Here is a 20422-nt window from a genome sequence, read left to right on the forward strand (position 1 = left end):
TCTGCCATATGCGGAGATGTAAAGCATTTTGCCTTAGTGAACTGAGTGGATATTTTAATAAATGGTAAGTTAAATATTTCTTTAGTTACTTGATTAATTTAAAAATAATTATTTGCTTTGGAATGTTTATTCCACACAATAACTTATAACGTAGTAGGTTTTATATTAGTTTTACCCGTTATAATTGATATCCCTAAATAATTTATTCCTTCCAGTCACAGAAATAACAAAAATATTTTTTTAGTTATATCAGCAAAATTATCCCGAATTTGAGTTTGTAGGGCACAAACCATACAAACGTGTAGGGGGAGAGTTAATCATCCGTTTCTATACTTAATATGATGTAAAAAGTGTTTGAAAACTACAGAATGTCAAATAATTAAATTAGATTGATTTTTTTAAAGTTTCTCAGTAGACAAATAACTCTCTGGTAAGAATAAATCAATAAAAATAACAACTGTTTTGGTTATGTTTATAAATGCAAAGCAATTTAAGTATTAATTTTTTAGAACAATAAATTTGAATTTGGAAAATAAGTACAATGATGGCATTATTACAATACTAAAGAATCAAAATATTAGATTAATACGAGTGTGGTCTGAAAAGTTTCCGATCTCAACGTGAAGATAGCAGCACTCCTATATAAAAGTTAATGATTTTCGTTGTTCGCTGTTGACAGTTACTCATCAAAGTTTCAGCCATTTTGGACATGCAGTTTTTTGTAACAGTCATTTGAGTGAGTTGATGTAAGTTTTTTTGTGAAAATGGACAAAATGGAATATTGAGCTGTCATTAATTAATATTTATTTTTGAAAGGCAATATGCTCTCCAAATCAAAGATGAGTTGGATTCTGTGTATGGGGACTTTGCAGCATCATTTATCACAGTGAAGTTTTGGGCTGCTGAATTTAAACTCGGTTGTAAGAGCTTGGGAGACGAACATTCCGGACGTTCAAAAACTGCAACTACCGACAAAAATATTGCCAAAGTTCACCAAATGGTGCTAGATGACCACAGAAATAAAACGAGAGAGATAGCAGAGGTTATGACCATATCAAAAGAACGTGTTTGTTACATATTAAATCAATATTTAGGCATGAAAATGCGGTCTGCGCATTTTGTGCCATGTTTGCTCACATTAGACCAAAAACATGTTCGAATGAACATTTCCAACGCTCTTTGGCACAGTTCAGGCAAAATAAATCTGAGTTTTGGTGCCAATTAATTACTGTATATGAAACTTGGAAACAACCATTATATGCTTGAAATAAAAATACAATCAAAACAGTGGACTACAAAGAGGGAAACAGTTCCAAAAAAGCCATAGCTGCTTTTCCGCTAGGACAGTGATGGCGACTGTTTTTGGGATAGTTATGTAATTATTTTAATTGATTATCTTCAAAAAGGAAAAATTATTACAGGAGCATACTGTGCATCATTACATGACAAGCTGAAGACAGAAGTTGTGGAAAAATGGTCATATTTGAAGAAAAAGAAAAACCTGTTTCACCAAAACAATGCACTTTCTCACACCTCAGTGGTTGCCATGCCAAAAATCCATTAATTATATTAGGAACTGCATGACCATCTGCCTTACTCAACAGATCTAACCCCAAGGGACTTCGTTTTGTTCCCTCAATAAAAAATTGCCCTCGGAGGACAAAGATTTTCATCAAATGAAGAGGCAATCACCTTCGTGAACAATTATTTTGCAGATAAAATGTTGAGTACTATTCGGACTGGTTACAGAGATGGGGAGCATTACTACGAGAAGTGTGTACAGTTACAAGAAGATTATGATGAAAAATAATAAAAATTAAAAAAAACATGTTTTGCATCTTTGTTAGGTCGGAAACTTTTCAAACCACCCTTGTAAATATAGTTTATAGTGGAGTAAAACAAACTCTCAGTGGTAGTTGGCCGTGCTAGGGATCAACTAGTCACAGGAATAAGAGTAGTTAATTAAAAATGGCTATAATTTATATAAATCATGTATTGTTAAATAATTTAACAAAAATCGCTACATGAATCATCTAGTTATTTGAATACTAATTCACTGATAAAACATTCCAAGTGAACATTTCTGTTATATGCATCTTAAATTATTGTTGGAATGTTAAAAAATCTTCTTGATTGAATTAAGTTCAAAAATCCACTATGAGGGTAGGTAATAATGTAAATTTTATCTCACTAAAAGGAAAGTTTCTTCAATTAAACAAAAGGTTGTTTAATTAATATGAAAAACCATGATAAAGTTTACTTATAAAATATTAAGTTTTGGCAATACTGTCCTTTTAAAAATGTTAATAATCTAGGATAATGCCCAGAAGAAAAGAATCTAACAGTCTTCCCTCTATACGGTTTGGGATGGGAATGTGGTCTTGGGGAAGAAACAGGAAACAGTTCATAATTAATTCCAACAATGAAAAGACATAGGAAACAACTCACATATCAATGTCACATGCTAGCCAATTCACTTTGTTAACACTGCATTGCTGATGACAAAATCTGATTTCAGTCTATACTCACAATCAATGTCAGACAAAGTACGTAGTGGGTTTAAATTTGGTTTGAAACACTATCTCAACTAACTTTGTGTAGGTATTGAATATGAAAAACATCTATTGGTGTCACAATTTCAGTCTGTCACGGAAGTGACCCTGGTTACAATGGTCTTATGTGTAATCTTGTTTGGGAGAAGGAAAACACTGTATCAAGACATTGGTAAACAAACAGAGAAAAGGTTGCAGATTTAGAGCAAATTGAAATAATTTAAAACTAGGTGTAAACAGTAATACGAACTCTTTTCAATATTATTTATCTTTAGATTTAAAGGCTTCATCCCAAAAATAAAATAATATTGGAAAAGAGTTCTTATTACTGATTATAATTAGTTTTATATTGCATCATATGACACTTATCAGTAGTTTAAAGTATGTAATGAAGATTTAAAGGATAACAGGATTTCAGAAATTTGCTGTTGTTATAGATTAATATATATATATATATATATATATATATATATATATATCACCATAAAAGGTGTTTTATAACCTATAATGATGGCAAATGTTCAATCCTATTATTCTTTCAAACCTTCCATCGTCAATAACAAACTTTAAACAAAGTAATGGAGATTCATTGTTGAATTGGTTAGTTTCAAACAAAGTTGAACCCACAATGTCATCTCTATAGCAAGACAAACAATTGTGTTCTTTTACTGTGTTTTGTTACCAAGCATTTCTGATGAAAAATGGGATGAATTGAGAGTATGGATTTCATATACCACACGAGTGTATATGGTAGTTTGAGAGATTATATTAATTCACTTTCTTGGCCGTCTGTTAGGTAAAAATATTTGATCAATTTAAAACTAACTTTACAAAGACCTAGAGACTTAATAACTCAGGTCTGGATAATAGTGATATACAATCATATACACACATGCGTGCGTGCACACACACACACGCACACACACACACACACACACACACACACACACACACACACACACACACATACACACATTTTTATTTGGATATGCTAAGCATAGTGCCCTTAAAACAGAGGGCATATCTTCTGTCACCTAGATGTTTGTAACTAGATAATACAGTATTTATTTATTTGCAGATGGATGTGAAATCAGGATTTGTGTTGTAGTCTAATTGAAGATGTAGCAATAAATATAATTATTAATTGCACAATTTAAAGTTGTGCCTTTAAAATGCATTCAAATATTCAATTTATAATGTTATTAGAACTTTCATTTGCTGTTTAGCATAGTCTCTCTCACCAGTTAATGGCAAAACCAGATTTCTGTCACTGGGTGTGTCTGTCTTTATGCACAATATCTTCTGAACGAGTTAACTTATAGTGTTGAATTGAAGTTTGGTTTAAAACCTCACTTGTACTACCTCTGTACCAAAACTCAAAATGCTAAGAATTGGTCCGTTGGAAGTCTCGTGTGCATTTATCCTTGTATATAAGGAAAGGGAAAGAGATTCATTTAGGATTTTATAGTACTGTATGAAATTAATACAAATTTAATTAAAGTTAGTGCCTAAGGTATTAGTAGATTGGATTAATGAAACGTAATGACTAGTAATGATTAACACATTGACTGTGGTGGATGCAACTTTGAAGTATCCTGACTATCCTAAAGGTGATACATGTCTTATGCTGTAGTGAAAATACTAACAAAATGTACTTCATAGCTAGAGAGTTATCGTAATGTAACATAATGCAGTGGACACAATACTTATTATCCCGGATATCCCTTAGTCGGTCTCTGTATCATGTTGCAATGATGGTGTTAATTTCAACAATTTAAGTTGTTTGAAAGATTGATAAATATATCTAGATTGTTAAAGGGAAAGTAATGAAAAAAATGTGTTAAATGATCATTATAGTAAGGAGATAATTATTATTTTTAGAATGGGTGAAGGGAAGAATGAAATCAATGTATTGCCTTTGCTCAGGAATAATAGAAATATAAATAAATAAAGTTAAGGAACATTGAAAGTGTTCAAGTATATACCTATAAGCAGGGCCGCATTTACAAATTCGGCGCCCCTAGGCCTACAGACCAAAGAGCGCCCCCCCCCCCCCCCCCAGAGGACTCTGATTACACTGACGTAGAAATCCAGTAAATTTCTTAATTACGTAATTTAGATGAAAGATAATTACAATAGTATATATATATATATGTATATATAATAGTATATATACATATATAGGAGTGTTTTGAATAAATAAAAGCAATGAACCAATGAATGAGTCAACGTCGCACCCCGGACCTAGTTGACCTTGGCCACCCGCCCCGCCGAGCGCCAACACCACCCGCCGCCGCAACTTTTTTCTTTTGTGTACTTTAAAATTTATGCGCCCCCTAAAATTTTGCGCCCTAGGCCTGGGCCTAGTGGGCCTATAGGGAAATGCGGCACTGAATATAAGTATCTATCATCTACTTAATAATTAATATGAAGGTATGCTCCTATCTATTGTGTTGGAAGGAGTAACATGATAAAAGAAGGTGTACTTTTCATATTTTACAGTGACAGCCCTCTCTGGGAATAATTTGAATCGTGTTTCAACTGTATTGTGTCAACATAAGTTGTGTTATTTTCTTGCTAACCTTGCAAATAAGTTGTAAAAGAGATAGGAGTAAACATGAATGAAAAATAGAATAGAACAGAAAGATATGAGGGGAATGTGAGAGAGGTGCTTGATGGCATGGTTAGAGAGAGAAATATTCCTCCTGTAATTATAATTGTGGAGCATTAAGTTTGGAATATTCTTGACCAATGCTTCAGATATATTTTTCAGAGTTTTCCCACACTACAGTGAATAGACAACTAAACATTCATTCCCTGGCTTTCATAATACCTAGTTTGTACAAATAATCATCCATAGTTTGCTTAGTAGTTTTTGCTTACTAAGTGGAGTAATAAGTGAAATGCTTGTGTTCATAATGCCTTTACTTGTGAAGAACAATTAAATACACTTGGAAGAAGTGATGAGTTAAATCATTATTCAGTTTGATAGGTGATTTTTAAATCAGAAGAGTCCAAATCTCATTACTTTGAGAGACAGGAAGATTTTGCTTTTTTTGGAATTACGTTATGTTCAGTTTGTCCACATTCCAATAACTGCCTCTGTACAGAAATATGGACTATAAGGAGGTGATTTAGATATCTAGCACCTTGCCAGGTGCCAAGTATCAGAGACGTGTAATACAAGTCGAGTTAAATAAACAAAATGTTGCTATTAAATGAATATATGCAAACAGGGCCGGCCTGAGAGCGAAATGTTGTGTGTGCAAAGATGAACTTTGGCACCCCTTACAATGAGAGTTATTAGTAAAACATGTTTTATCTTTTTTCAAGCCTTAATAGGTGTGATATAGTGAACTTGTGTAAATAGCAAACTCCTAACTGTTCTTGTACATCATTTATTGGTTTGACAGGTAAAATAATTAAAACTTACCTTATAGTTATAAAACATGTTTGTTTAATTAAATACACAGTAAAAATATTTAAATTACATTAAAAACACATTAAAGTACACTTACACACATAGACTACACTGAATAAGGTACGTCATATTACATACATACACCTAGAAATAATCTTCTTAACTTTGGCAGCCGAAAACGAACGTTGGGATGAAATATTATTTTCAATTGACAAAATTGCAATGTTGTTGAGTATTTCTTGTGAAAGGGTAGACCTTAGATAGGTTTTTAATAGTTTTATTTTTTTTAAACTTCATCCTACTGACACTACCAACATTGGTATAGTCAGGATTACTCACAAAGCAACTCACATATTGATGTAGGCGTCTATAGTTCCAAATTCAAAAAGAAAGTTCAGCAAGCTCGAAAATACTTCGAATAATTTGTATTGTTTTTAAAACTATTATAATTTAACTGATCAAATGATTAATAAATATACTGTTTTGAATAAATAAAATGTAGGCTACTGTTATTTGGCACGAGGTCTTTGATAGATACTATCAGCTTCTCACATAACTCCGCTTCTTTAATGTAGTGACAAAAAGAAACTCAACTTTTGACATTGTTGCTTTAACCTGTTCAAATCTTTGCTGTAAAGCCATATTGGCTGGTAGTATAAAAAATTCAACTTTAAATCATTCTTAGGGGTCAATTATTGCTTTTTCTTTCTTCTAATGCATGATGTTTTAAAGTTTGCTTCAAATTCTAACTCTTCAGCAAGCTCTTCAGCTCTGTGGCTTTCTGGGAAAGCTGAGAAAGCCATTTTCATGGAAGTCTATTAAAAAGTTACCAACTGACTTCAAAACAACTGTGGCTTGAGAGAAGTTGACAATCTTTGATTGAAAAATCTTACAAGCAATGTTTATTTGAAGTAAGATATAGGCTATTATGCAGTCAACAACACTAAGAAACCAAAATATTCAATTGCTTCGTACAAGGTATTCACTTCATTTTTATCTTCATCTTCAAATGTATTATCTTTGTGGAGGTCTCAGAGTGTTTGTCAGATTTGCACAATCTGGTATCTTACTGCTTTCAGTGATTCAATTCGTGCTTCCCAGCGAATCACATAAAGCTCTTTTAATGAGAGAGAAGGCCTAAATGATGAAGATGCATCACATGATTGTGACAAACTCTAACAATTTACACTACCGTTTTATTGATGAGCTAATAATAAATATAAATAGCAGTTAATAATTCAAAGAAGGTCACTGTTAACACTGATGTTTTGTGGCATCACTTTGTACCAAGTTTAGGCTATGCCAGCAACATGGTACAATATCATATCCCTTACCCCTGTAATTAGAAATGTCCAGGTCATACTCTGCTTTAAGGTTAACTCTTGAAGGTTTTTAAAGACAGTTTCTGACTACCCTTCATGAAGTGTCTGTTATTTCACTAAACCGAGGAAACTTTCACAAATTTTAACATTTTTCTCCTTTGTTTTGTGGCCATACCTCAAAATAACAGAAAACTGTTATTTTCTACTTAAATCAAGGTGCAGTCAAGGATCAATGCATAGTATTTTGCTATTTAAGTTCAGTTTATTATTTCTTCCCTTACTTTGTTCTTTTATTCTTTGCCAATGGCGCAGTGTAGCGGGTACGGCGGTTATCGCAAGATAACCAGATCAAGCAACGCCGAGCGTGGCCGCTGCTTGGACAGGTGACCGCTGAGCGATCCTGTCCTTGCAAGCCTGCCCCATTGGTGGTGGTTCGGAAGTCACCTTTAAGCCGTTGGTCCCCAGGTTAAGTGTTAGAGAGGGCTTCTTAGCCCTAACTTCGCCTGGTAAAATAAGACATTCTTTACTTTTTTTACTTTTTTTTACTTTTTGTTTCCCATAAGAGTAAATAACTTGTTTTGAATATTTTTGCCCAAAGAAGAGACACACATGTTCTCTTCATTATCCAATACTTCAGAAATATGTTCTTTTGATACAGGATCAAATTTAGCAATCGACTCAACAAACCCCAAATAAACTATGTTGTCCTTTTTGTACAGTGTTTTTCATTTTTTTCCTCAGAAAGCCTTTTGGTACTGGGTAAGAAATTGTGTTATGGCAATAAGTCGTTTAATAACGTTATGCCATCATTCTTTTTTTGGGAATTAATTATTTGTTAGTTAAATAATTAATTATTTAATAAGTACTTATGAATATTTTCTCTTGTTATCTACATTTTATACTAAGTTTAACTAATATATATTCGTAATTTTATTGGTGAGGAGGGGGGGGGTGCATGATCAGTGACAAATTTAGGGGTCCTGCAAAACCAAGGCCTGAAAACAATACACCTGAAAACAGAACTGCCTCAAAACAATACAGTAGCCATAACCCTTTTACTTTTCAATGCATTTTATGTGAATAGGATACCACCATTGAATTTGTTATTAATTTACAACAAAACATTACCCTTGTACAATTGTTATAGAAGTTAACAGCTTTGAAGTTATTTTATAATTTAAAAAAATGTAAATGGCATCATTTTGAATCAGAATGTGATATAGTGATTTAAGTTTTTATTGATGTGCCTTTGATTAGCTTAACATATCTGCTGTTTCAATTTATTTGTATTAACATTTTTTGAAATGTGATTTTTAACACAAAAATTATACATACGGACAGAAAACAAAGGTATTAGGACATATCTTCATATTTTCAATTCTTGAATTAATGTATGTACATGTACTTTTAAAAGTAGTACTTAAATTAGCATTTTGATTTTATTTAGTATTTAATATAATCATATCTTTATCAGCCTTTTAACACTGTATTGTTTTCTTGGGCTAGTTAATAAATAAAAATAAACACACAAGTGCTTATAAATATTCACAAACACACGAGTACGCCACGTGTTCTGAATTATTGAGGGGATTGAGACAGTAATCGGCAAAATTGTTTATAAAAGATTTATAGTGAGCTGGAGAGGTGTGGAATTATAGAACACTTCATATCAAATCCTCATACGATGAACGTTAGTAACAAATTTTCAATATTGTTATCTCACTGAGATATGGGTCTCATAAACAATGATGCCGACTTAGGACCGTAATGTCTCCTCCACCTTATCGTTATGTTATACAGTTCTAAGCAATCAAGTTGTAAAGTATTTTCACAATGAGAGTGGAACTTTCAGTGTTCATACTTTCTACATGTTTATAGCCTCGGAATATTCTTTGATTTACAGCCGTTAGATGGTTTCATCGCTACAATTTTAAATTTATAATAGCTCATTTTTCCCATGGGAATTCACTGATAATATCTAAATGAAGCTATGAATGCATCAGCTGTTTTGACTATGACTTAAGTATAGGTCTTATAAACTTTGAATTGTTTTTTTTTATTTGAAGTCAAATAAAACGCATAGGTGTTTATAAAGCTCCCCCTTTTGAGTTGACTTGAGTCTCCACTCACCCCCCCACTAGTTCAAGGGATTCAAGCCTGCCTGAAATTTTGAAAGGCAAATAGTAAAATGACTTCCGATAGTTTGCTGCTGTCCATGAACAAGCACAGTATTCATAGCTCTCACTTCACATAGGTCTTTCTAATGATGACTAATCAATGTTTATTCATTCTGTAACTGATGTTAATAATTATTTAGAATTTACTTTTTTTATAAAACCAAATATCTCTGATTATTTAGCTTTAGCCTTCAATTATGGTTTATTGCTGCAATACTCTTGAATAAGATGCATGCCTTTTACAAAGGCTTCAAGACACATAAGCATAAATGCGCCTTCTTCTGTCAGCATGTGTCATCAGGCACATCATCAGAGTTTAATTTAGACTACCATCTCAAACTCACATTCCTCTAGACTTCCTGGTACAATTGCATATTACATTCTTATTGATATAAATTAACACATTATATTCTTATTCTCACAAAATTTCACAATAAAATAGAAGTTAGTGCTAGATTACCATTTAAATTTATAGAATTCAGGTTTAAACCTACTTTGAGAAACACTTGATGAGAGAGGTTAACATTAACATTGCTTGTTGGGCCTAATGTATTGAATTGCTTATTACATGTGCAGAATATTTGCTTATCACGCAAACCATAGGAAAAGTCCAGATACTAACAGTAAGATGGTGCTCCATAGTTTAACAACTATATTTGTACATACGTTTAAATACAATTTTAGAATACATTTTTTATTCTTAAAATTGAATAATATCCTAGGAGAATATCTCTGGACCCCCCTTTGGGTGCATCTGTATATCCCAGTCCTCTGGTGAGTCATCTCCCTCACAGTAATTTTCTATACATGTCACTGATATAGTGATATAATTATATAAACGTTCCAGTTTCCTTTCTTAACAGAGGCCTCTAACTTTGATCAATCTGGGGCATCCATATGAATGATGAAATTTCCTACAGATTAAGTTATTTCCTTTATCTTTCATTGAGTTTATTTATCTCAGAACCTGTATAGATAGAGGGATATAAAGTTTGACCTTCTACAAACTCTTCAGACACGAGTAGTACATAACGATCGTAGTGTTTCAAAGCTTTTTTATAGCTATTGTAAACACTCCAAGATTTCAGTTACCTACAGGTCATGTGGTGGTCAAGTTCTAAAAGGTATTATAATTTTAAGTCTAAAATGAGATATACAAATTTAGTGTAGCAGTAGTCCTTACAAGTGAATGTGGCGAGAAGACGCTACCTAATATAAAATATCTAATATATTTTTAGAAATTCTCAAACAAGAAATGAGTGATAAATTCCATTGTCAAATCAATGTTATTTTAGGCACTAGCAGATCAAGAGATTGACACATAGGGGCCATGACTCCCTTCAAAATTTTTGATAAGAGCTATTTTATGGAAAAAAATAATCACACTTGTATTTTAACTATAAAATTAACTTAATGAACTAAACTTGAAGTATGGGTAATTTTTTTCCAAAATTGTACCAAAATCCAAAATCTCCTGTTATAGTAAAGACAATTATGGTAAACTGAAACCAAGGTGGCTCCTACTGAAAATCGGTACCAGATCTGCCCTTGATTTCAGTTATAGTAAAGACATTTAACATATCCTTGCAAAGTTTCATTTATTTTAACAAGTAATAGTTAAATATCATACTAATTGTAAAGCTGTAAAAGTGTTAACAAAATAAATCGTTACTCTAGAAATTTTTGGGAGAAGAGACCCAGGAACTGTGCTGCACTAAATGTGCATTTTGTCCTCAGACCTACAGGAAGATTGGATTCATTAAAAAGTTACCTACGAGTACACTACTAGCCTGGCTGAGTGATTTATAGCAGTTGTAATAAATGTTGTAAAACTTTAGGGGAGTGGTGAGTTATGGTGTACCTACTTATATGATGGCTGTTATACTTAAGTTTATCTTTTACACAATAGTACTTGAAGAGATGACACTACTTTTAACTTTACAATGTTTAATTAATTTCATTTATTTATTTTAGTAATTATACTAAGCATACTAGAAAAATTATTACAGTTTATTGAATTCTAACTATCAAAAATATCCTAATTATATCCCTATGTAACAAAGCATGAATCAATGTATACATATAACTTAATCCCATCAAGAATATTTGTTTAAATATCAAACTGTAATTAAATAAACTTTTGATAGCCCTAATCAAAATGTTCACTTGAACAATTTTCACAACTTACTTTAATCCAATTTAAATACAATTTTATTTACTTTTATTAATCTTTAACAAGAAACAAATACAGTAATATTATGTGATTAATATAACTAATTTTTATTTATAATTGAGGTTTTATGCATTTGGTATAAATAAGCTTTTGGCGGCTAACAAGATGTCCAATTGCAAAAAACAAGTACCAATTATTGTAGAATACAAGTAGGTCTTACCAGCTGATTTTTCTTGGACCAGTAGAAACTAGAAATGACTGGTTTCTCCTGTAACTTGCTTGTACTTGTACAGAACCGTGTTTAGCTTTATTAGTAGTTACCAATATTTTAAAACATTTTCTGAACTCAATCTAATAAAATTGATCAGTTCATCAAATTTTAACCAACTGTAAGTATCTGATATTTTACCTTGACATAATTTTAAAATTTAGCCGTAACATGAATTTTTTACTTACCATTAATTATACTTAGCCAATTTCTAGTGTACCCTGTTATATATAACCTTATCATTTTGACCCTAGTGAAATTTATTCATATTCTTTATATATGTATTAGCAGTGATAGTGAAAATCTTTTTTGTTTACTTTAAATATTTGTAGGTGAAAATTATACAACACTGGATTAACTGGAGGATAAAGCTTTTTGTTTCTAGTGGGAATTTATTGACACTGATACACAAAACCTACAGTTTAAATGGCTGTAATTTGCGAATTTAAATAATCCTTATAGCACAGTCAGAAGAGAGGAAGATTTCATATGTAGCTGTGATCACGAAGCTGTATCATATTGAAGATGTTTTATTATTTTAGAAGGTTAATTTACACAATAATTATATGACAACTCAAATTGAATGAAATATTAATATAATACTTTAAAACTTGAACATTTTATTATCATTACATCTTAAACATTTAAACAGTAATAAGCACATTAGTAGTTAAAAAAATTTGGATGTATTGTGGTTACAATCTGTTAGAAATCAGTTTTTTAATTGTAGTCACTTCAATGTTATGGTATAATTCTTAAAACTTTTTATGGCTACCATCAGGAGACCATATGCAATATGAAGATAATGTAGGAACAAAATTTGTTGTAAATAATATGAGAATTTGTTAAGCAGTATTATCTTTAATGTTTCTAAAACATTCTGTTTTGGTTTATGTTATGGAATAATTGAGATAAAATATTGTAGAGATGCAAACATCCACTATTGTAAAACTTTTTGCTACTTACAAACATATTCAAAGCATGTGTTTGCATATGTAGCTGAGTAAAAAGTTTAGTTTAAATAAACTAGAAATTAAGGTAGTACACTATACTAGTCCATTTTGTTGAAACGTTATTGTATATTCTCAAAATGTTTAATGTCACTTTCTAAAAACTTTTGAAATAGGTACCAAAAATCTGTAAGGACAAAATTTTGTTTTAAATAACTTGAACAAACTTGAATTTTTTCATGGTAATACCAGTTACAGTGTCTATTCAGTACTTTGACACTGGGATGGATTTAGTTGTGGGGGGGGGGGAGGTTGGGAAGGTGGAGAGAAGATATCAGTCTTTATATTTAGGCTTTAACTATTCTATTTTAGAGTACAAAAACGCATAATATATCATTTGCAATACATTCAATCTGCAGCTTAACATGTCCTACCCATTGTAAAATGATTATGTAATATTGATTTTTTTTACCAGGATGTGTACTATATATATGGTTGTACTAATAACATGACACAAAGACTCTGATGTGAGCTATCGGTGGTGCACAGTTTCTGTTTGATGATAGGTTTAAACTAGCAGTCCGAGTTTCTGTTCTTATATTATTTATAAATTGACTTTTGTCTATAAGGTAATTTTATTTCTTACAGTGTTGTATCATAAAGGTGGTGTATGTTAGTCACGTCTGTTAAAACCATTAAAATACTAAACTCTCTATTATTATTTCAAAGCATATTGGACAACACATGCAGTCACATATCTCCATGTAATATTCAAACTAATGGATGAGATAAAAGGCAACTTGATTACTGCACAGAAGGCCACAGTTAAGTGAATAGTTAAGTGTGTATTTTTACATGGTTATAAATAACTAACAACTTTAATATACATTGTTTAGTTCATTCCAATTGAAATTAGCTTGTAATTGATCAGTTATAAATCCTGCATGTTCAGTTTGCTAGAATCATATTCTTCAATATAGAACTATGAAAGTTTAAATTTCTTGATTACTCATAAATCAAAGTTAATGTCGAAAACGTTGTTACGGTTATTCTGGTATTGTATTACACTCAGAGAATTTGGTTTACACCATTACCTTTCTGTCTCATTGATCAGGTGCTGTCTTTGGAGAAAGTGTAAAAGATAATTTGTAAAAGAAAGACAAATTTAGACCAAGTACAGTTTTTTATAAATATGAAGCACTACCAAAATGGTAAAGTTAGGGCATTAAAACATAAATTACTCTGTTTAAAACAAGATTTAATAATAATCACTCTTATACTGTGATACCAGGAATAATTTCTGCATTTTCACCAATCATGACCTCAAGATCTGAAAAACACCACATTTTGAAAATATACGTATATACAAATTGTCAGTTTATGCACTATAATATGGCTTTGAGAAAATTAAACCTACTACCATAGTTTCCATAATTTCTAATTGATTCAAAATAAAATAGGTATTATAATAGAACTAACACATGCATTTGGATAAGTTCAATAGCCAGTTTCAACCAATTTTAAGATGGTACTTTTTTGATTTGTACAACATTTGATCTCACCTACTGTGTAAAATGGAACAATAAAAATGTGTGTAGAAACTTTGAGAATTCCAAACTGTAATATATCCATCTGATATCCCCTATATTATTATATTATAATTCTTATATTAATATTTCTATATAAGATGGCCTCTATTCAAAGTTTAGAAACGAAATAATTGTATATCTCAGCTCAGCTATTACATATTATAGAACAATAAAGGAAAGTTTTAGAACATGTACTCAGATATTTCTCAATCACCTGTTGACTCTACAAGTTTTTTTTTATATATTGTAATGTTTTAAGGGAAATGGGCATTTGAATTTTTAAAATGTTTATTTTGGCTATTGCATAACTTCGAGATCATATATTCATCATTCATGTCTCGGATCTGACCCTTTTCCAAAGGAATTCACTGCAGCTTTACTTAACAGTAGGAGAAGGTATCTCTACAAACTGGATCTGGCCCTATCAAATGGCATTCAGAGCTTTTCTTGATCAAGTACGCTGTTTCACTTCAAAGGATGCCTGAAAGCAATGCCCTTATGATACCTTTCCTGAAGACAGGAAAGATATAAAGTTCTGTTATAAAGAGGAATTGAAGCCAATTAAAATATTATTTGATGGTATATTGTAATGGCTGAGAAAGGATATGACATTTTTTAAATATTTATGACAGAAAGAAATTACATGTTTCTTTTTTATAAAAAGCTTAGTTTCCTTAGTAGTATTAAAAAAAACCATTTTTTTCAATTATACTTAAATAAAAATGACATTATTTTTAATAATTAATCATAAAACCACTTGTCACTCCTTGAAACTAAATTCACATATGTACTAGTGTGAAAGCTGAAACTTATATATTTCATAAATTTATTAAACCTTGTTACAACAAATTTCTAAATTTTGAATGAATTTAATTCCTTGTAGAATAAAACAAAATTGTTTTCTATTTTACATGTCTTCAAGGAAGTATATGCTTTAAAGAGCTGTGATTTTGAAATAAAAAAAAACCCTAACAAAAACCAATACACCAGTTTACTCGCAAGCTATTTCTTCCTCTTTTCAAGTACGGTATAACTTAGTCATTAAAAATCCAGTTAAAAATATATTAGGTCTATACCTGACACTGCAGAAGCCCAATAAGTAGCAATCTTATCATATCAATCTAGTTATGTTTTCAACATCTATTTTCAAAAGTAGTTTGTATTTAAGTAATAGGATGTAAACAAATTTCAAATTAGACTTTTTGGTATGGTATAATAAAATCAATACTATTCATATTTTGGTTTTGATGGTACATATTGAAGCTTTTATTCAATGTTTTGTTTGATTATTTTGGTGACCCAATACGGACATGTGGCCCGAATGGCAAGCGCTCAAAACTCCTTTTTATTGATATGCTGAGATCTCACTGTGAAGGAATTCATGGTATTCATATAACTCATTCTAATTCTAGGACAAGGCTATGGTGCACCACGGAGCTGACAACAAAGCAATGGTGTGGGAGAGCTCCGACAAGCTGGCAGCAGACAGCAGGCTGAACCTCGGTAAGGTAGAAGATCACAGACCTTCAGTAGTAGACCTGCCAACTGTAGAAAGCGTAGGACACATGCAGAGGCCCAAATATCCTACAACGTGAGTACATTAAGAATGACAGAGATACTGAGTAGACATTATTCATATACAATCTGTTCCTAAAGTTCCTTGCAGATGGGGATATGTGTGAATAATAACTTTTATAATTATGTGAAGAGTTTTAAAAAAACCTAAGTGTTATAGTACTTGCTAGAGAGGTTAATTTTTAATGAACCAGGAGTATTTGCCAACTTAATACTTCTAAATTGAAATTTCTGCCATATTCACCAACTAAAACTAGTTTGGGAGCCAAGAACCAATTTTCAGTGTTCAGAGGATGGCCAAATTATTAGACTAAACATTCTAGTTTACAATATTTTATGTTTTCTTGGAATTATGGTTTACACATAACATAGCTATGGGTTGATTCAATAATGATATTGAGTTTAGCTTTATTTCACCTTCCTCTCAGTTACAGCATCTGAAATATGACACTGTCACAGACTTGACTCCTGGAATCTGGAGTCCACATCCAATGAAGAGATTGAAAAAATACGGTGATGACAACGTTCCAAATGAACTCTACATTATTTTGACACCATAGATTAGACTACAAAAAAACTGCTCGGGTTACCTCACAGCCACCCAATCTAGATGAAGAGGTGTTCTCATTGCCCACAAGCCCACAGTTGAGTGCACTGTGATATTTAATACACAATCCCAACGCACAGTGGAACAATCAAGTTACCTGAACATCTTCATCGCCAACTTTCTTTGAATCTGTTCAGATGGAGGTGAACTCTAAATTCCAGGAGTCAAGACTGGGACAGTGTCATATTAAGACTTGCACTGAGTGGAAAGTGAAATGAAGCTATATTCAACATTCTCAATTATGGTTTGTTATATTATAGTAAAATTTTATAGCTGCACATACTTGCATGTATTACAGTGTATATTAACCCATTTTATTTTGTTTTGAGATATAATAAAGTCACAGCAAGTTGGCAGCTTTGGAATTAGCTAACATACGTTTAAGACAGTTTTAGCTGGACCTAACCTCTAAGCCTATCTGCATCTAATCTTGGTTATTCCCTTTCTGGTAGCCAACCAACCAACAGGGGACCTTTCAACCTCCCCCTCTTCTGCCACACATAGGGTTCAGGACTTTTTTACGTTATATATACTATGTTCCACATACCCCAAAAAATATTCCATAGTTGGTTTTTTCCGCTTATTGACTTTACTTCTAGAATAATTCACTGACTGGGCTACTAGGAACAGATATAACCACAACTCACAAGCCTAAGAGGCCACAAAAGACTATACTTGCCAAGGCAAAAAAGTGCAGTCCAACCATTGTCCAATGGTTTACACCTTTTATATTAATGTAATTTCAATACATTTTAATTAGTACTGACCTATGCAATATTTTAATAACATAAAGTAAAATATTTTTCTTAAATAATGACATATAGGTGTAAAATTTAATTTTGCTTGTCAGTGTTGACAAGTTTTAATTAACTGGGCCTCGATTTTACCTATTTCTTAATAGAAAATAATGAAATTCAATTCCTACTAATGAAGTAGGATCTATCTGACTTCAAAAAACACTTTTCTGGGATTATCTTATTCTTCCTTTATTGTTTGACTTCAATGAAGGAGTTGTCCTTGACATATAAGAAATCTATTTTTTGATAGTATTTTTGCTAATTTTCAAAGCTACTTATTTATATAAACTGTAGAAACAGATTTATGACTCAAATTATATCCCAACTTAAAAACAATGATGCAGTAAGAACAAATTGCTAAAGATGCAGCTAAAATAAACAATACTGGGCTCCTGACTTTTGTTGATTGGTGAAACAAAAGGGACTGATCGCCGAACAAAATGTAAAGCAATTAATTCGTCACTTACACAGAGGGCTTTTATAGTTTGTAAGATAGAATTCTTCTTCAAGGATCACAAAATTGTTCCTGCTAGTCTAAAGTTTTATTTTAACGAGATCTGTTTGTGCCAGAAAAGACACTCAAGGTCTTACAAAATGAATATTTTTCGTTCTTTTAAGGAAACAAGGAATATTTGTGTTATTTATTATAACTAGTGATACAATTATGTAACCTCCTGAAGTGCACTACAGTTAATTTATTAGATTTCTGAAATATGCACAGAGCACATTAGTAGTAATGCATTATGTATTGATAATGTCTTTAGCTTTGATTGGGCAATTAATATTCTTATGCCAATGAAAATAAAGTTGAAAATGTTTACTTTTCCTTAAACATTAATATGGAAAATATTTTATAATTTGAATTAAAGTTACAACTATATATTTTAAATCTTTATTTCAGGTATATAGAGACTCTCGAAAATCACTTAAAAAGTAACATCGCTTCAGGAATGTTTGCCATGGGAGATGCGTTCAAAAATGCAGGTCTTCTGTTGGCACCAATCTTGACGGTGTTTTTGGGATGTCTCTGTGTCTTCAATCAACACACACTGGTAACAAACTTTCTGTTATATGTCAATGTTAACAAAAATTTGATTGTTCTAAGATTTCAAAAAAGACACATTACATAGAGCTTGATCCTTCACCAAAGATGTCATTAAAAAGTATAAAAAAATAGTTTAGAGAACTTAACTGATGCCTTAACAAAAGAATTTGGTTTATCAAAAGAATCAGCAACAATATAATAATTTAAGAACTCTGTTGTATAGTTTACATTCATTGATTTTATTACACACATACCAAAGGATACCTACCCTACATGGCATAAGTACACTCTGGAGGTCCAAAGTTAATACAAAAAATTCAACTTTTCGATAATGTTTTCCCTGCGTTTGTTTTTAATACTTGGTTTATTGAAATGGGAACAGTTTTCAAAATTGTCTTACCGGTCTTGCTTGAGAAAATAAAATACATAGCGATAAAATGTATAATGATTACTCATTAAACATTTTCCAGGGAACAGTACTAAACAATATCTGGATAATACTCCAGTTTTTCTTATAAAAACAGCTCCTTTTTGAATCTGAACACAATTAATTCTATACTTCTGTTTTTAAATACCAAGAATTCAACATACAACTATTTTGACAGGTAAACTGTGCCAACAAGATGAGAGAGAAAAGGAAACTCAACTACTACCCGAACTTTGATGATACAGTGGAGCTGAGCTTTGATGCTGGTCCTCCTCTGTTCCACAGACATGCCAAACACGGCAGGTAATGTAAAATGGTTTTTAACGTTGCTGACAAAATCAAGTAAGGGCTGTGCAATCAAACATTTGTTTCTGAATTACATTACTCATATCATAATTTAAATATTAACCATAAAGTGAGTAAAAAACTTCATGACTATTGCTGCCACTATAATAACTTGCAATTAGCTGATGGATGTTTTAAGTTTTAATAAGATAGAACATTGATACGAGTGGGTAACAGAAGGTGTACTAGATTTGAGAATTTTTTAACACATTTCCTAATATAGTTAATTGTTTTGCCTAATACTGAATCCATCTAAATATTTGCTCATTGATGGTTTCGTCCTCGCCAATTATTCCTTCCTCCACTGTCATTCTGATTTCAATTTGCCGACTTCTTAAATTTAATTCAACTGATTTGAGTTTTAGATCGCTTGGCTACGTTAGCGAGAATCAATAATTATAACTGGAGACCAACAATAGGTTCTTTTCTTATTACGTTTACATTTGTTGACACATTGTAAACATACTGATACTAGAATTTAAAAACATGGAATTCTGAAAGGTGCTATATACGTAATATCCAATTTTACTCAGTTTAATATTATTTTCTATTTAAAAACTGATCCTCTATGTGCAATAAGAAATCTAATTTGTATTCGTATTTCATCCTGTTCTCAGAATCTCTTTATCTATTTATATTTTATTTGCTCAGAAAAGAGCTTGTAATTCCTAATTGTTTAACCCATGACATTTTTTATTTCTTGTTCTCCTTTAGTTTCGGTGATTGGCTTGTTAATTTTCCAAAAACTACTTCAATTTTAATGAATTCAGCTTAAACATAAAATTATTAAACTCACTGAATGTTGAACTTTTATTGAATGCTTAATAATATATGTCTTGGTCCCACATTCTGACAATTGTGGTAATAAACTGATTTTACCAATTTAAAATGTAACACTCAGCTTTATTTGCATCAGGCCTGAAGGTAATTATTATGCAGTAATTTATCCTATTTTAAAACATGAACTTTAGTCTAAGTTGCCAAGTTTAAATTGTGTCAAAACATTATTATTGCAATTGGATTCTTGAGATATTTCGGCCTTGCTGTGGGAGAGTTAACAGACGTCAAACCGAAACTGTTAATAAAACATGTCTATTCATACAGGTAAGTAGAAGAGGACAGTCTTGAAAAGTGTTTTGCTACATTTTAACCAGTAAATAACCAATATGATGAG

General features: G+C 31.6%; 1 protein-coding gene across 2 annotated transcripts in view; it reads left to right on the forward strand.

Annotated features, from left to right (window-relative positions):
- The window catches only part of LOC124369987 (proton-coupled amino acid transporter-like protein CG1139), a 34905-nt gene continuing 14483 nt past the window's right edge, over positions 1 to 20422 (forward strand). Inside the window, exons 1-4 of one of the 2 annotated variants that reach the window (XM_046828245.1) lie at positions 1 to 64; positions 15865 to 16043; positions 18333 to 18483; positions 19082 to 19206. In XM_046828245.1, coding sequence (XP_046684201.1) covers positions 62 to 64; positions 15865 to 16043; positions 18333 to 18483; positions 19082 to 19206 — 458 coding nt within the window. In that variant the 5' untranslated portion in view covers positions 1 to 61. Of the gene's footprint in view, positions 65 to 11885; positions 12035 to 15864; positions 16044 to 18332; positions 18484 to 19081; positions 19207 to 20422 lie in introns of those variants that run through there. The other variant, XM_046828251.1, reaches the window with a different exon arrangement.

This window comes from Homalodisca vitripennis, chromosome 1, assembly GCF_021130785.1.
Source record: "Homalodisca vitripennis isolate AUS2020 chromosome 1, UT_GWSS_2.1, whole genome shotgun sequence".
In the NCBI taxonomy this organism is placed as follows: domain Eukaryota; kingdom Metazoa; phylum Arthropoda; class Insecta; order Hemiptera; family Cicadellidae; genus Homalodisca; species Homalodisca vitripennis.